The sequence below is a fragment of the Carcharodon carcharias genome, chromosome 18 (assembly GCF_017639515.1).
Source record: "Carcharodon carcharias isolate sCarCar2 chromosome 18, sCarCar2.pri, whole genome shotgun sequence".
NCBI classification, from domain to species: domain Eukaryota; kingdom Metazoa; phylum Chordata; class Chondrichthyes; order Lamniformes; family Lamnidae; genus Carcharodon; species Carcharodon carcharias.
The window spans coordinates 29,083,727-29,105,419 of record NC_054484.1 but is presented as its reverse complement, the minus strand read 5'-3'; the positions used below and the strand labels follow the sequence as shown (position 1 = coordinate 29,105,419).

At 41.8% G+C, this 21,693-nt stretch overlaps 2 protein-coding genes across 3 annotated transcripts in view; one reads left to right on the top strand and one right to left on the bottom strand.

The window, feature by feature from the left end:
- Nucleotides 1–2,423: 2,423 nt before the first annotated feature.
- Nucleotides 2,424–4,756, bottom strand: dnajc28 (DnaJ (Hsp40) homolog, subfamily C, member 28). Its single transcript, XM_041211626.1, has one exon. The coding sequence runs from the start codon at nucleotides 4,368–4,370 to the stop codon at nucleotides 3,297–3,299; it is 1,074 nt and encodes a 357-aa protein (XP_041067560.1). The 5' UTR covers nucleotides 4,371–4,756; the 3' UTR covers nucleotides 2,424–3,296.
- A 4,692-nt stretch (nucleotides 4,757–9,448) lies between these two features.
- The window catches only part of gart (phosphoribosylglycinamide formyltransferase), a 51,120-nt gene continuing 38,875 nt past the window's right edge, over nucleotides 9,449–21,693 (top strand). The window contains exons 1-3 of one of the 2 annotated variants that reach the window (XM_041211906.1): nucleotides 9,449–9,661; nucleotides 13,625–13,773; nucleotides 16,158–16,253. In XM_041211906.1, coding sequence (XP_041067840.1) covers nucleotides 13,629–13,773; nucleotides 16,158–16,253 — 241 coding nt within the window. In that variant the 5' untranslated portion in view covers nucleotides 9,449–9,661; nucleotides 13,625–13,628. Of the gene's footprint in view, nucleotides 9,745–13,624; nucleotides 13,774–16,157; nucleotides 16,254–21,693 lie in introns of both variants that reach the window. The other variant, XM_041211907.1, reaches the window with a different exon arrangement.

Here is a 21,693-nt window from a genome sequence, read left to right as displayed (position 1 = left end):
GTAAATTAGAAGCTTAAGGGATCCAAGGGAAAGTAGCAAATTCAATCCAAAATTGGCTGATACAGGAAATTAAAGATTATGATCAACAGGTGCTTTTGTGGCTGGAAGGCTGTTTCCAGCAGGGTTCCGCTGGACTCAGTAATGGGTCCTTGCTGTTTGTGGTATGTATCAATGATTTTAACTTAAATACAGGGGCATAATTAAGAAGTTGCAAATGATGTAAAAATTGCCTGTGTGGTTTATAGTGAGGAAAATGTGTCAGCTCAGATGGTAGTGTTCTTACTTCTGAGTCACAAGGTTCTTGGTTCAAACCCCACTGTAGGACTTGAGTACAAAAATTAACAAACACACTCCAGTATAGTACTGAGGGAGCACTACACTGTTAGATTTGCCATCTTTTGGATGAGAAACCATGGCCCCCATCTGCCTTCTCAAGTGGTTGTGAAAGATCCCATGGCACTGTTTTGAAGAAGACCAGGTGAATTATCCCCAGTGTCCTGGCCAATATTAATCTCTCAATCAACATAACAGATTACCTGGTCATTATCTGATCTTGCTGTTTGTGGGAACTTGCTGTGTGCAGATTGGTTGTCATGCTTCCTATATTACAACAGGGACTACACTTTAAAAAGTGCTTCATTGGCAGTAAAGTACTTTGAGACAGCTGGTGGTTGTGAAAGGTGCTATATAAATGCAAGTCTTTCTTTCTTTCACCCTTATCTTGAAAGATGTATAGTTTCATGCTTCAACCAACGCACTATTGGTAGAATATTTAATTCATAATATCTGGATTTGTTAACATAGGACAACTTGATGCATAGTGAATATGGCAACATAGACAAGTAAACACAATATATTTTCTCATTAGCTATGGGCATTGGAACTAATCACCTTACATTAATGTGGGATGTCATAAATTTTGAATTTCTATCCTTAACGGTGCTTTGGATTTGAAACATAGATTAGCTTTCCTACGGGTACAGTATGAAAATCTAAATAAATTAGCCCAGAGCAATCCTTATCTTAATTATCAATGTAACCAGTTTAAAGCAATACCAAACCAATAAAAAGACAATGGGCAGGTAGCTTGTTTCCATCACTCCAATAAATTGCTGATCTAAGCTAATAAGATTTTAACGTTCTCGTATTGTAACAATAAAACAATTTACACTTATATACTGCCTTTAATGGAATAAAACGTCCCAAGACACTTCACAGGAGTATTATAAAACAAAATATGATACTGAACCACGTAAGGCGATAGTAGGTCAGATGACCAAAAGCTTAGTCAAAGAGGTAATTTTTAAGGAGTGTTTTAAAGTGGAGTAGAGAAGTGGAAAGGTTTAGGGAAGGAATTCCAAAATTTGGGGCCTAGACAACTGAAGGTACAGCCATCAATGGTGGAGCAATTATGATTGGGAATACACAAGAGGGCAGAATTAGAGGAATGCAGATATCTTGAAGGGCTGCAGTAGATTATAGAGACAGGAGGGGCAAGGCCATTTGAAAACAAGCATGAGAATTGTAAAATCAAGACATTGCTTGTTCGGGAGCCAACACAGCTCAGCGAGCACAGGTGTGATGAAAGGTCATTCATCTGAAACATTAAATCTGTTTCTCTTTCTGTAGATGCTGCCAGTCCTGATAAGTTTTTCCAGCCTTTTTGTTCATATTTCAGATTTCCAGCATCTGCAGTATTTTGCTTGTATATTGATGATGGGGAACTGGACTTGCTGCAAGTTAATTCACAGGCAGCAGAGTTTTGGGTGACCTCAAGTTTACAGAGGGTAGAATGTGGGAGACCAGCCAGGAGTGTATTAGAATAGTCAAGTCTAGAGGTAACAAATGCATAAATGAGGGTTTCAGCAGATGAGCTGAGGCAGGGGCGAAGTGCAGTAATGTTACAAATGCTACAGGTGGTCTTAGAGATAGCACAAATATGAGGTTGCCCTACCAAATATAAATCACTCTACCAGGGTGGGTAGGGAGAGAGTAACAGCATGGGAGGGGGAGGATGGGGATGGCTTGGAGGGGTGGGTGATAGTGATGGCATGACAGGGTGGGTATTGGGAATGACATGGAGCAGGAATGCACAGGAAGTAGAATGGGGGATAGGATGGCATGGGAGAGTTGGAATTTGGGGTGGGGATGGCATAGAGAGGGTGGGATGCGACATGGAATGGGGATGATATGAGTGGGATGAAAGGAATGTGATCGGTATGGCAAGAGAGGGATGGCATGGGAAGGATGGGGATTTAAAGAAGTACTGTTGCAATGAAGATACTAATTGCACCACAAGTGTTTTCCTAGTCTGTTAATATTTCTATCCTTTCCATGCAATTAGCTGGAGGACAGCAAAAGCACAATCCTGCCGGGAAGGCAAAATTAATACATTTTTAAAAAAATGTCGTAAGCCTCAGATAATCAGAGATGCATTCAACTTTATTAGGTGACAATTTGAATAACCTGACAACAAGGGATTATATAAAAAGAGACTGAATAAATGTATTTCCAGAAAAAATCTGAGACTGAGAATTTATATAACGTACTAATTGTGCAAAGATAGTGGATTGTTAACAATGATATTCCATTTTGTGAATTCACAGTCACAATTAAGGTTTTTTTAAAACCACCACTTCAAAAAGTCAATCCAGACTGAAATCAATTCCCACTTAGTGGCACCTTGAACACTTCACTTTCACCCGCCAGCCAAAAAAAGTGCAACAATAACTAATAATAACCTACAGCAGTTGTTTTTCCTTGGTTACAGTACATTGCAGGAAACAGGAATTTTACAGACAAGTTAAACAGTGCTGTGAAAATCACTAACTGTCATAAACAGATGATAACCTGCTTGTCCAATAAGGTAGCTACAGATAAACTATTTACTCTGGTAGGGGGAATCAAGAACGAGTGTGCATAAAATTTGAGGTTGGCCATTTCGGAGGGAATTCCAGAATTTCACACACAAAGGCTCGTAAAAATCTGATTCCCCTCCCCCTTCCCTAAAAGGCTGTGGAGGTTGGGACAATTAGGGCTTTCAAGACTGAGCTTGATAGATCTTTTGTTAGATAAAGGTATCAAGTGATATAGAACTAATGAAAATACATGCAGTTGAACTACATTGATCTAATGACAGATCTAATGACAGGAATGAGGGAACAAGCTTGGGAGACTAAGCAACCTCTTCCTGTTGCAACTAATGTGCTTCTCTGTGCACAATGCAGTTATAATTAAAGAGGTAAATTAACCTCCTGATCACAAAGATTACCAATCTTTCACTTCTTACTCTATCCTTATTTCAGGAAAAGTTTGATCCAAGCAAACAGGCTGTTTTTTGCATGCTCAGATGTGTCATCTCCCTTAGCTGATTTTTCCATAACCTCTGAAGTGGCCTTGCTTGCTTCCAAGAACACATCATATTTCTTCAATATGATAGCAAGCTCCTTATCTGGGTTGAAGTGCAGCATCTGCCTGTTCAGCAGAGGGACAACTAAATTGAAACGATCTACTATTTTATTGAGTTGTTTAATATCATGTCTGAATTGTTCACACTTCAGATTCCACTGTTTCTGGTTGTGGAGAGTCAGAGACTCACCAAGTTTTCTCCTATAGGCCACCATATCATTTCTAAGCTTCTCTATAGTTTGTTTTATTTCTTTCTGCTGGACAATCCATTCTGGTTGATATCCATTTTCTATAAGTATCCTGTTCAGATTATGAGTCATGGGATCAATGTATGGATACTGTGAGAACTTTTGCAGTGGCTTCCCTTTACCACTTAGGTTATCAAATTCACCTTTGGCCATCGATTCTTGGATAAGATCTTCCACCAATCGTTCCACTGCTTGGGTTATCTTTATTTTCTTGCTCTGCTGGACATCTTTCACCATCATAGTATTTTCCAGTTCCTGGTGTTGCAGTTTCTGTTTTCTGTAGTCCAGCACTTGGTCGGTTGCACGGTTCATCCTGAATTTTCTATACTGCTTCTCGCGTTGACTTGGCGTTCCAGTGCCAATGCCTTCAAAGCTAAGGTACTGTCTATGTTGAGGTGCCACGTGTTTGACTTGTTCTTCTTCATCATCCTCCCTTTCAGACTCTGCTTTTTTCTCAGCTAAGTGTTTGACAACAGCCTTGTAAGCTTCTTTCACCTGCATGAATTTTCCAGGATCAGCTCCAGAACCACTATCTGGATGATGCAACTTCACCAACTTGAGATAGGCTTCCTTCACTTCTTCGGGGTTGCAGCTCTCCTGTACATTAAGCAAGCGGTAGCAGTCTCGGAGGCTTTTGCTCATTGCTTTGTAACCTGAGAACATCCTAGCACTTCGAGTACAGGTGACAACGTAACTCCTCTTTGCTGTTAGCATGTTCCCGCCGCACTGACGTCTTTATATAGGAATGATAACCAGGCAGGGGACCACTTACTTGTATGCGACCTTGCATTTAATAAATCACAAAACCATTGGTGTTAAGAGAAATGCTAAAATTCCTTGCAAGGATTCACAAAACAGAATTGAGTGGGGTTACATGTTAGACCAGCAATGAATGCAATTTGTGTCAGATTAAACAAAAACTTTTGCCCTCTTCCAAAAAATATTCAGCAGTTATTGAGATAATGTGTCCGGAAACTCAGCGACTGTAAAAGCGAACCCAGATATCACCTTGAATCCTTCCGCTCAGTTAGGAGCCATGTCTCTTAAGTACACTGGATCCTGGGAGCCGTAGTTTTGTCCTTCAAAACACTCAAAAGGAAGACTCCAGGACAGAGCGCTCTCAACTGGGTGAAACAGCGAAGTGATGCAGTCAAGTAAAACTGCGAACTTTAGAACTTAAACCTGTTCCAGAACGGTGCAATGTGAGTTTAAGTGGAAACGTTGAAAAAGGAAAATCCCATTTGACAAATGTTTGACTGCAAGTTTCTGGTTTTGTGCAGGACGAGAAGAATCGGTACAAAGTATACAAAAGTAAAACGCCAGGACGTTGGAAATCTGGAATAAAAACCGAAAATGCTAAAATACTCAGTAGGTTAGGCAGCATCTGAGAGAGAGGAGCCGAGTTAACGTTTCAGGCGGATGATCCAGTCAGGGCTGGAGCTGGGCAATATTACCAAGATTGAAATAAGAAGCCCTTGGTGATGGCGTGGATAAATGGTTGGGAGCTCATCTCGGGTCAAATATGACTCCAAAGTTGTGAACAGTCTGACTCAAAGTTGCCACAGAGAGAAATGGAATCAGTGGCTAGGGAATGAGTTTGTTATGGGACCTAAGACACTGGCTTCAGTCTTCCCAATATCTAGTTGGGGGAAATTTCTGTTCATCCAGCATCGGATGGCAGACCAACAGAGAAAGAGGGAAGGTTAAAAAGTGTTGAGGTAGAGCAGAATATCATCAGTGTACATGTGAAAACTAATGCTGTGTTTTCTGATGATGCTGCAAGGACAGCATGTAGATGTGAAATGGAGGTGGGGGAGACCATAAGATGTAGGAGCAGAAGTAGGCCATTCATCCCATCGACTCTGCTCTTTCAATTAGGTCATGGCTGATCTGATAATCCTCAACTCCACTTTCCTGCCTTGTCCCCATACCCCTTGATTCCCTTACTGATTAAAAATCTGTCTATCTGATTCTTGAATATACTTAACAACCCAGGCTCTATAGCCCTCTGCGGTAAAGAATTCTACAGATTCACTACCCTCTGAGATTATGCCCTCTGGTCCTAGACTTCCCACAAGGAGAAACAACCTCTCAGCATCTACCCTGTTAAACCTCCTGAGAATCTTATATGTTTCGATAAGGTTGCCTCTCATTCTTCTAAATTCCAATGAGTACAGGCCCAACCTACTCAACCTCTCCTCATAAGTAAATCCCTCCATACCCGGCATCAACTAGTGAACCTTCTCTGGACTGCCTCCAATGCCAGTATATCTTTCCTTAGATAAGGAGATCAAAACCGTTCACAGTATTCTAGATGTGGTCTAACTAGTGCCTTGTATAGTTTTAGCAAGACTTCCCTATTTTTATACTCCATTCCCTTGGAATTAAAGGCCAATGTTCCATTAGCCTTCCCTATTACCTGTTGAACTTGTATGTTAGCTTTTTTGGGATTCATGCACAAAGACTCCCAAATCCCTCTGTGCTGCAGCCTTCTGCAGTCTTCCTCATTTAAATAATATTCAGCTCCTCTATTCTTCCTGCCAAAGTGCATTACTTCATTTTCCCACATTATATTCCATCTGCCAAGTTTTTGCCCACTCACAACCTGTCTATCTCCCTCTGTAGACTCCTTGTGTCATCCTCACCACTTGCCTTCCCACTTATGTTTGTGTCATCTGCAAACTTGGTGATGGTACATTCACTTCCCTCATCTAAGTCATTAATATATATTGTAATTAACTGAGGCCCCAACACTGATCCCTGTGGCACTCCACTAGTTACAGGTTGCCATCTCAAAAATGCCCCCCTTATCCCAACTCTCTCTTCTATCAGCTAATCCTCTATCCATGCTAATATGCTACCCCCAACACCACGGGCTCTTATCTTATTAATAGCCTTATGTGTGGTACCTTATTGAATGCCTTTTAGAATTCCAAATGTTTTACATCTACCGGTTTCCCTTTAGCTAACATGCTTGTTACTTCCACAAAGAATTCTAATAAATTTGTTAGGCATGATTTCCCCTTCATGAAGCCATGCTGACTCTGCTTGATTAAATACGTATTTCTAAATGCACCGCTATTACATCCTTTATAATAGATTCTAACATTTTACCAATGGTGGATGTTAAGCTAACTGGCCTATGGTTACCTGTTTTCTGTCTCCCTCCCATTTTGAATAAGGGTGTTACATTGGCCGTTCTCCAATCCCCTGGGACTTTTCCAGATTCTAAGGATTCTTGGAAGATTACTACCAGTGCATCCACTATCTTTGCAGCTACTTCGTTTAATAACCTAGGATGCAGCCCATCAGGTCCAGGGGACTTATCAGCCTTTAGCCCAATTACTTTCCCTCATACTTTTTCTCTAGGGATAGTTACTGTATTTATTTCCTCGCCCCCTCATTGCCCCTTGATTATTTAGTATTTTTGGAATGCTATTAGTATCTTCTACCGTGAAGACTGAAGCAAAGTATTTATTCAACTCCTCTGCCATTTCCTGATTCCCCATTATTATTTCCCCAGCCTCATTCTCCAAGGGGCCTATGTTCACTTCATCTTGGGCTTAACACAGCCAAACAGGCTGATCATCAACCTGCAAATCCTTCCAACACATGCCAATGGAAGGTGGTAAGAGCTGGAGACATTCCTGGTCAGCCATGTAATGGAAAAAAAGTTGGAACTTCTACCATCGCTTTCCATAGCTTCAGACTACAACATGCATGTAAAAAGTGCATGTTGCCATAGCAACTTGGACACCCTGAGTGATCTGTAACAAGCAATAGCAGATGAGAACAGTGTTTGATGGTGCTTTACAAGCCAGCTCTGGCAGTGAATGGCTAAACCAGTTGTCTGCCATTTCCATTTGCATCCCTTGGACTTAAAAGGGTGGTGATGAGGGCTGTACGGGGGGAATGACCAGGGTCAGAGAGAGTAATGGGGATTAGGGCATCAATGATGGAGGTGAGGGTTGAGCAGATCGATGGCTGCAGAAATGTCAGGGTGAATGGAGGGTCAAAGGCTAGAGAATTGGGATTTTGAAAATGCAGTTGTAAGCAAATTGGGAGCGAGTTCCTTCCCGGGTTGGGAAAGGGATGGAAAGTGATATAATGAAGTGATCAGAGATGGCAACATGCATTTTTTACATGCATGTTGTAGTCTGAAGCTATGGAAAGCGATGGTAGAAGTTCCAACTTTTTTTCTATTACATGGCTGACCAGGAATGTTTGATATGATGGCTGCGGTGAAGCCATGTGCGAAGGCTAGGCCAATGGGTTGGCCTCAAATATGGATTTGTGAGTTTATATAAGGGGAGAGATTAAGGGAGCATAGGAGGGCAGTGAACTTCGGGGAGTGGGGGAAGAGAGAGAACTTGATGAATTGAGATGAAGTTTGAAATTACTAAAGATGAGAAGTCGCTTGGTACAGAGGATGAGAGAGGTAATTTTCTCAGTGAGAAACTTGGCATGATACATGAGTGGATGGTAGAGAACAAATGATTTTAAATGAGAGGTGAGAGGGGTGGAACAAGGTGAGATGATCAAGGGAGGAGAAAGTGCTAAAGGAGTAAGGAGACAGACAAGGTGTGATCTGGTGATAACAGCCAAACCATCATATCTGGGTTGTGCAAGTTCTGGAAGATATAACCCAATAGGGAGGTTTCAGTGAAAGGGAAATTGTTGTCACCCCCCAGCCAGGTTTCTATTAAGGCCATGGCATTAATGCAAACATCAAAATAAGTTCATAGTTGGCAAGGGTCTTGTTCACAAGTGAACGGACATTCTGGAGGGAGACACATAGAGGGGCTGTGAGAGCTGAGGCACCGGCAGAGTGCACAGGGTCAGCCGTCAGAGGGTGAGTCATTTGGGAAGGAGATTGGTAAAATTATCTCCCAGTAGAAGTACTGGGAGGAAAGATCAGTGAGAGAGTGGGATAGGGCAGTTGGTGTTGCTGTTCATAAGGAGACAGTGATGAGTACCTTGTTGGGTACATCAGAGACCAACAGAGGGAAGCTGTAGGCTTGTCTAGGAAGAAATCAAGCCAGGTTTGGGGGCACAAGTGTAGGGAAGTTGAGAAGGCACAGGAAGAATAAATACAAAAAGGTACCACCACATTAATAACAACTAAAATTATGGTAAAATAATCATTAACAGGAACCAAGCTCATGATACCAAACAACTTTTCCAGTTATTAATTCAAAACTAATAAATATGCTCCTATTCAGATGCTGAGGTCTGATTGGACAATTCGGGCTGGCAGTAATTTCCAAGATGCTGAAAAGCAAAAGGAAATAAAACATTGTCTGAAACATTTGGTACTGGACTAAGATGCTAATCATATAAGAATCATACAGCACTGAAGGAGGCCATTCGGCCCATTGTGCCTGCTCTTCCCAACCCCCCTTAGATCTGCACATTTCTCCCTTTTTAAGTACACATCTTAGCTATTTATCCGCCAAAATAAAAATCTGCAATTAAACTTTTCACCCCCAGCACAAACTAAAACGCTATCATTTTAAACTAAGCACATCACCGGATTACAAAGCAACAATGAACGTGTAACATGCTAGTTAAATGATTGTAGTTCTGTCGAAGGGTCATGAGGACTCGAAACGTCAACTCTTTTCTTCTCCGCCGATGCTGCCAGACCTGCTGAGTTTTTCCAGGTAATTCTGTTTTTGTTTTTGCTGTGTCTCTGGCACTCTGGTCAAACTGGGAGCAAACTACAAGCCCCACAATCCCTTCTGCTCATAATCAAGTTTTAAAGAAAAACTTGTAAAAATCAAATTAACAGTAACAGAACTGGCTCTGCAAACGTTACTCTAAGCCTACATGCTTCAGTTAATTCAGGTCAAAATATTAAAACAGCAACAAAAAAAAATGCCTTGGTGGCGCGTGGAACGAAACCTCCCTGTTTTCAATTTCCAGCTCTGATGATTTGCTGTGTTACAGCTTGCAGCTCAGTATTTCCACCGCCCTTTCAGGCAAAGCATTGCACCGCCATTTGTGTGAGTATATACAACCTGTGCATGTTACTGGCGTTAATTCCTGTTGTAGCACGTGTTTCTTTCTAAGTTTCAAAGATCAGTAGGTGAGCTTGCAAACATCCAGCCATCACTTTTGATTTTAGCGTATTTCTTTCCTAATGCCCTGAATTGACCCGCGAGTTTACGATAGTGAGAAGCGATGTAGCCCGTATAAAAATGACTGCATGGATGGTGGGAGCCAGCTAACTTAGCAGAGTCTGGATGCTTGCTGTTTTGCATGGCTTAATACTATAGTATATATGGTGCCTTTACTCTTGTTGCAATGTTAAAGTTACTCATTTATGAGTTATATTTGGTAATCATCGGGATTCAGTGCAGTACTGTGATAGGGAAAATTATAAAGCAATGGACAAATCGCAGGATTCACTGGGATACTAACAGGGTCACCAATATTAAAAGGATAATTTAAGATTTTTTTTGTTGTAAAGGTCAGGGTTTCTTGATTATGGCGTTTGACTTCTGTTTGTTTTAAAAGGTCTTCAAGGTACACTGTGTTAATGTTTTGTCAGTGATAAGAATAGCAGGAGAATTTGCAGGGGAGGTTAAAAATTATGAGTGGGTTAGGATATGGAATCTCTTTTGCTGCAGATTATTGAAGATTATTGAACAATTCATAAATTGTTTTAAAAGAGAATTTGCTAACTTATTTCCCCTTGCCCGCCAGCCAAACCTCTTCCAAATGTACCCTGCTCAACCTCTAGTTTACCCCTCATTCTCTCTTACCAGGTATTGGAGGGGAGGAGGTGGCATGGTGGTATTGTCACTGGAATAGTATTTCAGACAGTCAGTGCAATGCTCTGGGGACCACCATGTTAAATGGTGAAATTTGAATTTAATAAAAATCTGGAATTAAAAGTCTAATGATGACCACAAAACCATTGCTGATTGACGTAAAAACCGATCTGGTTCACTAATGTCCTTTAGGGAAGGAAATCTGCTGTGTTTACCTGGTCTGGCCTACATGTGACTCCAGACCCACAGTAATGTGGTTGACTCTTAACTGCCCTCTGAACAAGGACAATTAGGGATGGGGAATAAAAATGCTGGCCTAGCCAGCGATGCTCACATCCCATGAACAAGTTAAAAAATAACTTTTCTGAAGGCTACATAATCCACCTTGCCTCCTTGTACAAATAGAACTTTCTTTTCACACCTTCCAAAAATCAGTTTCCTAGGAGTCGATCTGGGTGCCCCTCCTAAAACATAAGTTTGTGCCAATCATTTGTACTTGATGTTAACCTAAACACATAGATGGTTTATGTACATGGATACTGCAAAACTGCAGCTAACATAAACATTTGTTAGCCAACGTAACTTTGAATGTTACTTGTTCTCATTCTTCTTAGAATACCTGCATCCAGAGACACATGAGGCGGACAAAGTATATGCTTATGTCTGTTTTCGTAGCTTGTTTTTGCTGGAACACATTGCTAACCTAATGCCGAAAGCAAAAAACTGCAGAGGCTGAAAATCTGAAAGAAAAATACAAAATGCTGGAAAAACTCAGCAGGTCTGGCAGCATCTGTGGAGATAGAAACAGAGTTAACATTTCGAGTTCATATGGCCTAAAGCCATTGGCTGTAGCTTGAAGTGCGCCACTTCACATTAACCATGGCTGACCAGGAGTCTCTCACTCAGTTACCCTGCCATAGGGGTGCTGGAAGGATTTGCAGGTTGACAATCAACCTGTTTGGCTACACTATGAACACACCTTCCATGGCCATCAAGTCCTGGAGTGAGACTGAAACTCAGAGCTTCTGGCTGAGCGGTGGGGACGCTACCCACTGCACCATAAGACCTTCTTTCTCCTGTTCTTATCAGGAACTATTAAGAAAATTTATTTGCAAACACATTTTAAAATGTACTCTCAAAATCTGGTGGATATAATCTCCATATGATCCATGAGCACTGTACTTCATCCATGGCCTTACCCCTACATATCTAATTAAACTCCTCCAGCCATACAGCCCTGTAAGAATTTTGTGTTCTTTGAATTTTGATCTCTTTTCCTTGTACCAGTTTCCACCCTATGTTGGTGGCTATGCCTCAAACTGTCTAGACCATTAGCGCTGGAATTCTTTCTTTAAACCTCTCCTTTGACACTTTAAAACCTACCACTTTGACCAAGCTTTTCAATAGCTCCTTATGTGGCTTGGTGCTAGATTTTGTCTGCTAAAACTCCTGTAAAGCACCTTGGGATGTTATTACTGTGTTAAAGACACTATAAAAATGTAAGGTGGTGTTGATTGCAATCTCATCCTCTAATAATGTTCTCAGAAACACAGAATGGTTACATCACAGAAGGCCATTCAGCAGGCATGTCAGCTCTCTGCAAGAGCAACTCAGCTAGTCCCACTCCCCTGCTCTTTTTCCACAGCCCCGTAACGTTTTTCTCTTCAGGTGCTTATCCAATTCCCTTTTGAAAGCCATGGTTGAATCTCCCTCCACCAAACTTGCAGCTAGTGCATTCCAATTCTAACCACTTGTTTTTTTTTCCAAATAGGTTTTGGCAGGTTGGAAGAACTGTAATTCTACAAACAGCAAAGGCAACTAAAACTTACCTGCCGCACAGATAAAGTTTGCGCCATGGGGCTTGATTGATTTAAGGGAACCGTTAAGCAGGGAACCTTGGGACTGCAGTGTTGGCCAAATTTCTGATTCAATTGTTCTGTTTTGAAACCTGGTCGCAGTTTGAAGATGAAATTGCTTTCTCTGCTTAAGGGTCCGGTGGAAACAGCTTAAGGGAAGCTAATGAGATTATGGTAGTGGGGATCGCAAACTCACGTGTTAAATAAATAGGTAGGCAGCTGTTAACCAGGCCTCTAATTCTGTTGATCTGTAACCATTTATGAGATGTAATAACAGTAATGCTAAGAGTGCAGTTAAACTGCAGCTAGTGCATTACTGAGAATTAACTACATAACTCCAGAGACTGGTCTTAGTCTAACTCAGATAAAGAGTCATATGGACTTAAAATGTTAACTCTGTCTTTCTCTCCACAGATGCTGTCAAACCTGCTGAGTTTTTCCAGCACTTTTTGTTTTTGTTTCAGATTTCCAGCATCCGCAGTATTTTGCCTTTACTTAAGTTTGTTAACTCGTGCTATATATAAAATGTCAGGCAAAGCTAATTTTGTTGTTAAGGGCTTATTAATCCATGAGTGATGGAAGTCATGAGTAGATCATGAGGTCTTTCTTTCTGCGTGACTTCTGAAATAAACTCAATGTCTGTTTCCTTCTGTGTTCATCCTTTTTTTAAAGTTAATTCACAGAATACTACTGTATTCCATGGTCTAGAACATTTTTCCAATCTACATTTGTAAATTTGAGGATCTTTTTTGGGGTTTGCTTGGTAGAAACTGAGAAAGTGTGTAAAAAGTCTAAAGTGCATCATTCCATTTTTTTAAACTTTATTGATAGCACCTTGTTTTATCTTGGGCTGCTTTAAAAGGCCATATTTGAGAGTTAGTGTTATTGAGGTCTGTTTTTAATTAACTTGTCTGATGTTCTTTTCTTTGCTGTTTACATTTAGAATGAATGTCTCTCTTGATTTTATGTGCTGTTATGTTGAGTCTTGAGCATACTTTATCAAATCTATTTTTCAAATGTGGGTTAGAGCTAGTGTTCATGTGTTAATCCATTCAGCTGTGTCAGATATTGGTGCTATTTGTTAATGTTGATACAATAAAATTAAATGGCTATGTGGGATGAAGCCTGATATTTATCTTGGTAACTCTGCCCATTGTGTATAAAGGACTGATAAGTGACGTGCCATTTTCAAAGAGCAAGCATCTTGGATATAACTAAGAAAGATGCCCTTTTTTACAAGCTGTGCAAACGATCAGTGCAGTGGGTGGCTAGAATTGTTGTGGGCTATTGTGAACTCAGGGTAGTAACCTAAGGTAATGGATATGATTATGTTTAGGACCATGGCAGAACGAGTACTTATCATTGGCAGCGGAGGACGCGAGCATGCTCTGGCATGGAAGCTGGCCCAGTCTCCTCTTGTACTGCAGGTTTTGGTTGCCCCTGGGAATGCCGGAACAGCTGAGAGTGGAAAAATCTCCAATTCAGGTGAGGGGTCGTTGTTACATGACCCAGTTTCAGATCAAGTATTTAAAATTACTACACATTTTATTTGTTTCATGCTGCACTTGTGTTTAATAATTCCAGATAGTCTGCATTATAACCGAGACCAAAGGTGGATGATGCAAAATTTTGGTCAATCATGACCAGCAAAGGGAAATATTTTAAGGAACACAAATCAATAATGATTATTTTTTTTGGAATTTTCAGCAATAATGGTGCTAAATATGTTGGCATGGAATTTGGGGTTGCAATCAAGGTGGAACTATTAGCATCCACCATCATTACTTTGTAAAAATTGACAGCAATTATGGTTGTGCACAGAAATCCAGAAGTTACTGTGAGTAATATCCTGCTCCTCCATAGGGTGCACTAATGCAATCTTTGCAGATCCAATCAACATAGGATCAGCTCAGTGATTTGACATGAGCTTCAACTTTTTATACATTACCCTCAACTGTGAAAATCATTGAAAATGTTACATCATGTTGAATGGGATGTAATTGAGTTTTTAATTGTCATTCATTCATGTGTGCTCTGTTGAAAAGCAGGCCCTTAGCTCACCGTATGCTGATGCTTCATCCTGAGCTGTTTTCTTGGCAGTTTTTGTCAGTGATGGTTTGCCATTGCCTTCCAGTCTCAGGGACAGGGTGAGGTTGTAGGTTCCAAGTCTACCTCTGCTGGAATGAGAATTGAACCCGTGCAGTTGGCTTATTCTGTTGGCAAAATGAGCTAACTGACCCCTATATATTTTTAATAGCATACCAAGTCATAATTTCTGCTGAACAACCTCCCTGCCTCTGAAAAGCTAATTTTACAAACGCGGAGCATTGTTCCCTCCATTCTATGATAAAGCTTCCATGATCTTTTAAAATAATTTTTTAAGCGTTTGTTTGAGATTTCAGTTTCTACTTAAGTCCCATGTGTACATCACTATCTTGATTTTACTTTCTGTAAAATGATTAAAAAGTGACTTAAGCTCTGCACTTTTTGCTTGGTTTGCTATCGGTGAATTTTTCAATCTGATTGGCTGCTCAACCTGCCTGATGACTTCACCATTCATGGACAACCCCTGTTGATGACATCTGATTAGAAGTCACATTGGAACAAAGGAAATTGATGCTCTGAAGCCTGCTTAAATCCTTGTGGGCGGTATTTTTCAAGGTTAGCGGCGAGGGTTGTCCCTTCACAGCCGACCACAAGTTTGGCCATTGTGTTTTGAAGCCTAGATACTGAATCTGCTTGATATCTTTTCTTCCAGATGTGCTGTGTCGTTCATTGCTTTGCATGGGAAAAGTTGGGAGGTGGGGTTACGGGAACCGATGGTTGGTCAAGATATAATGATGTCCAATCCAGCGGCCAATCACCATGTGTATTGGTGTGTCTGCAATGAATTCTTTCCAGATAAAGGAATTTTAGAATCTTAGCCCTGAATATTTAACACATTTAGAGTTTAAATATGCTGCGTCATGTGAATTTTTGCTTGAAACACGTGGGATGAAATCGGAGAATTTTCTGACTTTTATTTCAGATTTCCAGTTTTCACTGCTTTTTTAATATATATGTAACCTGTTAACTAGAGTTAGAGATTGCAGTCTAATCTCTGGATCCAGGTGGCCATTGCAAAACACTGACATTGTTCACTTGGCCTCCTGACCTTGATCAATACATTGCTGCATACAGACTTTGGGTTATTTCTGATTTTTAGATAGCCCTTTTGATGTTGACCATTTAAACTTATACAGGTCCGTAAATGACCCACTTAATATAAGCCAGCAGTTATAGTTTTAGGGGAAAATTAAACACTTTTCATAAAACCTTCGTAAGATTGCGGATGATGCTGAATGAATGTGTGGTTGTATATGACTAATTGAACCAATGTTGCCACAAGCTTTGAATTGCTCCAGGTTAAAACTTAAAAGTTGCTTTTGATGAATCCCGCTAAATAAGAAATGCCTGGATCTAGACGGTGGGTGGAATTTTGTGGCCGGTCCCACCGGCAGGATTTCCAGTCCTGGCGAAGTCAATGAAATTTTGAATGACTTGCTGCATTTTGTGCCCTGGCCCCCCATCTATGACAGGGCTGTAAAGTTCTGCCCAATGATTTTTAGAGAATCGGGCAGCACGGGTATAAATCAGGCGGACACATGAACTGCTACACTTCTCCGATTGCTGTCCTTGGATGAGTTGGGCACCAAAGTGCCATCATCTTTTATTACAGGTTTCGTTAACACCAAAGATTGGGGCTTATACCTGCTGCATGAAGCTGATGGGAAGATGTGTGATTTTATTTTCGGTGAACTGTAAAGCCAAAGGACCAAGATTGCCAAAATAATTGTGAAAACTATGGTTTCTCTTTTTCCCCCTTGCAGCTGTCTCTGTCAGCAATCATGCTATTCTTGCCCAATACTGCAAAGATCACAACATTGGCCTGGTGGTGGTTGGGCCAGAGGCTCCACTCGCTGCAGGTAAGCACAAGGCTCCTGAAATTACACCATAGGATAGTAACTTTCAGTTACTTGATGCGTTCGTTTGAAGTGCGTTTTCCCAGTATTTTGGTGGAATCGTATTAGGCCTTATAAAATAAATTCCTCACTCCCCTTTTAGGCTGTTTAGCAAATTTGTGTTGTGTTGCTCACCAGTGTCTCAGCATAAATTTAGGGCCTGGATCTATTAACAAAACTACTGGATCTTTGTAAATATGGTAGAGTAATGGTAATCCATATGATGGTTTAGATTAGTCTTTATCTTTTTTATACATTCATCTATAAATTTTGTTAAGAACTTGACTCAATCATTTTTTCCCAGGTAACTGTAGAATTTTAGTTTTCTCTTCCCTGTTCCCCACTTTTAGGGTGGAATTTAATGTAGGCGATGGGGGCCTTGCCCGCTGACTGGAGAGCTGGTGAGAGTCTCGCATCGCCTACTTTCGGGAAGGCCCACCAATTGGGCACTTAACTGGGCAACGGTGGGCCTTCCCTGAGATCAGGGACTGTAGGGGAGGAAGTGCCAACCCCTGAGAGCTGCCAGCCCATCAGAGGCCAGCAGCTGTGCATTGCTCAGGGGAGCAGTGGCTGCTGCCAAAAATGCACCTGCACAAGGCCCAGGATTGCCGAGAGGACCCAGGACGCGAGTGAGTGATTGCAGGATGCAGGTCGTGGGGAAGGTAGCAGGTTCAGCAGCAAGGGCAGGGGGGTGGCTCTCGGCACGCTCCCACTTTCAATGACGGCTCCCTTGATCAGGCACGGAGTGTCTGACAACACAGGACTTCCCCCGGAAGCTTGCAAGCAACCCCGACAGGATTTGTTTTTTCAGGCTTAATCAGGACAGAAGTAGGAAGGTGGCAGATTCCCCACACACTAACCACCCCCTGCAAACTCGCCTCGGGGGCAGGCATTAAATTATGGCCTTAATCTCCACTGCATTGAAATGGTGGGTGGGGGTGCAGGAGAGATGCTAGTTGATTTGTCCCTTTTTTACTTCTCTCATTTCCTTTTGGAGAAGCCGTTTGCTTAGGCTGTACACCCTCCAGAAATTTGTTGGGGTTGAAACCCATCCTTCTGCCCAGTAACATGACAGCAGTCCTGCTACATAGTGTGCAGTTATCTTGAGGGTGCATGGTTGAACATAGAACTTAAGAGTAGGAGTAGGCCATTCGAGCCTTTGAGCCTGAGCCTGCTCCACAGTTCAGCTAAGATCATAGCTGCTCTGGTTGTGGTCTCAATTCCACTTTCCTGTCTCCTGCTCCCCACGCCCTATAACCTTTGACCTCCTTGTTTGACATTAGTACTGTTACCTTCAGAAGAAGCCGGTTGGCCAGCTGTACAATTTGAACAGGGCAGTAGGCCATTATGACGTGCAAGCTACTGTTCAGGCTTGTAGCAGTGTTCAACTGTGTTTTGGTGTTAAGATAATCCTCAATTAATTAATTAGGTTTCTTCAGAGAATTGCTAGTATTTGACAGTTCAGTCCTGCTTATAATTGGAGATGATAAATTTGTACAGTAGGTGCAGTAGAATTCTGATACACAAATACAGCCCAGTATACTGAGAAGTTGGTGTTAATTTCATTCAAGGTATATACAGAATTACCAATACTTTTTGCACGCCAATTATCAAGGACTCTTTCCAGTTCAGTTATGCAGGTTTCCTCCAAAGTAAAAAGTTTGAACTCTTAATTTTTTTTTTGTCGTTTTATTCACAGTGCTACTTTACCTTTGCTTAAGTTTATGTACTCCTATCATCCTCATATCTGTCAAAGTGAATGAACCTAAGGCTATTACTAGTTAGGTGAATCAGCAACTTAAGTCAGTTTAACCTTGCAAGGATACTCACTGCAACATCAAAAAAGACTTATGAAAGACTGATTGGGCTAAATGACCAATTACATCTATTTCCTAGATACTTTATGATTTAAGGATATTTTCTTTTAATCTTTCATTTCAATGTGTCGCCTCCTGGAATACATATGTTGAAGGAATTGTGGTTTCCAGGAAGTAAAATGCATTTGATGGGATTTGTTTAATTTCTTTATGTCTGGTGCAGTTCAGTTTATTCTGTGTAATCTTCCAGTTCCCAATGTTGTATCTAGTGGTCCCTAAATGCAGCTTGTAGAAGTCCAGATAAAACGCCATGTTTGAACTTGTGACCAGAGTTTTGCTAAAGCGGTGTGCATAAAGAGTCTTTGGCCCCGATTTTGACTGAGTTTAGTCTGCAGTGGATGGGGGGCTGGAATTTAATTCCACAGTATGTATTTTTTTTTTATAAGCAGTTTTTCCAGCTGGAAGTTAGGCAGATTAACAAGCTTGGCTCTGTGTCAGGCAGGGAAGGTTCTGGAAGAGGTCACAGGTCCGGAGTGGGAAGGTAGCTGGCAGCTGGGTTAATGGTGGGAAAGGTCCCCGAACCCTCAGTTGGGGGGGGTTGGTGTGGTGTTTGTTGATGGTAAGGGAATCTGATACTGTTGTGGGGTGAGGACAGATTAGTCACCTCTGGGGATCTAGTCTGTTCCCAGGAGGTCCGATCATGGGTGAGCAGGGTAGAAGATTTGGTATGGTGGGAAGCAATCCTGCTCCTCTTGGCCTACAAGCTGTGCTGGAAAGGTACTTAGCTATTGCAGCAGTCTTTGCCTCCTCTTAACCACTGAGTTTGTTTGCCTGCACAACCTGTATCTTGGGGGTAGTCTTGTTGTCCATCCACTGTCCTGCCTCCGTTAAAACCAGAGGTGGGCTGGTTGGAGGCATTTTGGGGTCAGGTTTGAGATTTTTAACCCAAACAACTTTTTTTGTGTGGTTAAAATTGCCCCTTAGGAAACTTTAAACATATTGGGCCGTAACTTCCGAGCTCCCTAGCGTCAGATTTGGGGGCTACCCCAGAAGATGCGCTGGATAATTCCCTTTCGGAACTTCAAAGGTAAGGGTTTGCATGGCAATTGCCCAGAAGTGCAAACTTCCCTGGACAATTGTCCTGCTCTGGGAACCATCCGAAAATGCAATTGAAATCTCAAACATCAGATGATTCTGGCTGTGTTACACAAATAGTTACTCAGAAAAAGTTAGAAGAATTAAAACTTCTTGTAACTTCTGGGTAACTATTGTAAAGTCACAGACCAATGTGACCTATGTGACTGCCCCCACACCCCTGACCCCACCCAGGGATCTCCACCCACCCACCCCGACTACCCCCCTCCACCCCCAAGCATGGTATTCTCCATCTACCCCCCCCCTCCCCATGGGATTCCCTCTGACCGACCCCTCCAACCCCTGAAGGCCTGACCCTGCCCCATTCCCCCCTCCCATCCCCACCCAACTTGACTGGACACCCACCTCTCCCCCCACCCCGTAGGCCTTATTTGCCCCCCGCCCCCAACCTGACCTGACCTCCAATCCCCGACGGGCTCCAAATCCTATCCACCTACCTTAGAGATTTACCTCCTCCCTCGTCTGTCAATTTACCTCTGACTCCCCCACCCACCCCATGGCTCCTTATACCCACTGCCAACCCATCCAGTATCCACCATGGGCAGCCCTCAAGAGCCATGTGGAGAGGAAATGTAATGCAGCTTTCACTAGACAGGCTTGATAAAAAAAAACTCCCATTCATGAAGCATAGAAAATAAGAGCAGGAGTAGGTCATTCGGCCCTTCGAGCCTGCTCTGCCACTCAATATAATCATGGATGATCCTCCATCTCCGTGCCAAACTCCCACTCTCTCCCCTTACCACTTGAATCCCTTCGTGTCTAGAAATCCATCTATTTCCTCTTTAAATATATTCAGTGACTTGGCCTCCAAAGCCTTCTGTGGTAGTGAATTCCACAGGTTCACTACCCTTAGTGAAGAAATTTCTCTTAATCTCATTCCTAAATGGCCTACCCCAATGCTGAGTCCATGACCCCTTGTTCTAGGTACACCAGCCAGGGGAAACATCATCCCAGCATCCAGTCTGATCAGCCCTGTCAGAATTTTATACGTTTCAATGAGATACTCAACTAATTCTAAACTCCCGTGAATACAAGCCTAGTTGACCCAGTCTCTCCTCATACAACAATCCTGCCATGCCAGGAATCAGTCTGGTGCACCTTTGCTGCTCTCCCTCTATGGTATGTATATCCCTTCTTGGGTAAGGAGACCAAAACTGCACAAAATACCCTAGGTGTGGTCTCACCGAGGCCCTGTGCAACAATTTGTCAATCGCTCAACTTGTCTAAATCGCCTTGAAGCCTGTTTACATCCTCATCACCACTCACATTCCCACCAAGTTTTGTGTCATTAGCAATCTTTGAAATATTACATTTGGTTCCCTCATCCAAATCATTGATATATATTGTGAATAGCTGGAACTCAAGCACTGATCCCTTCAGTACCCCACTAGTCACTGCCTGCCGCTCTGAAAAAGACCCATTTATTCCTGCTCTCTATTTCCTGTCTGCTAACCAATTCTCAGTCCATGCCAAAATATTACCCCCAATCCCATATGTTTTAATTTAATTTAATCAAAAGCTTTCTGAAAATCCAAATACACCACATCCATTGGTTTTCCCTTCCCTATTCTGCTAGTTATGTCCTCAAAAAAAACTCCAGTAGGTTTGACAAACATGATTTCCCTTTCATAAATCCATGTTGCCTTTGTCTAATCCCGTTGATATTCTCTAAGTGTCCTGTTATCACATCTTTTATAATAGACTATAGCATTTTCCCTACAACTGATGTTAGGCTAATTCGCTGTAATTGGCTGTTTTCTCTCTCCCTCCTTTTTTAAATAGTGGGGTTACACTTGCCACCCTCCAGTCTGCTGGGACTTCCAATCTGCTGGGACTATTCCAGAATCTATAGAATTTTGGAAGATGACAACCAATGCACCCACTATTTCCATGGACACCTCCTTTAGTACCTTGGGATGTAGGTTATTAGGCTCTGGAGATTTATCAGCTTTTTTAGTTTCCCATTAATTCAGCACTATTTTTTTACAAATACTAATTTCCTTCAATTCCTCCTTCTCACTAATCCTTGGTTCCCTGATATTTCTGGGAAGTTATTTGTGTCTTCTTCCATGAAGACAGAACTAAAGTAGTTGGTTAATTGCTCTGCCATTTCCTTGTTCTCCATTATAATTTCCCCCATTGTACACTGTAAAGAACCTACATTTGTCTTCACCAGTCTTTTTTTACATCCTTATAGAAGATTTTATAGTCTGTTTTTACGTTCCTTGCAAGTTTACTCTCATACTCTATGTTTCCTCTCTTGATCAATCTCTTGGTTCTCCTTTGCTGACTTCTAAACTGCACCCAGTCCTTGGGCTTGCTACTTTTTCTAGCCACTTTATATGATTCCTCTTTGGATCTAATACTTTCTTTACTTTATATTGTTAACCATGGTTGGGCTGCTTTTTCCTATTGTGTTTTTGCGCCAGAAA

Bases quoted from the DNA above. Each gene is read 5' to 3' on its own strand.
- dnajc28 (XM_041211626.1), bottom strand. From the start codon at position 4,370: ATGCTAACAGCAAAGAGGAGTTACGTTGTCACCTGTACTCGAAGTGCT.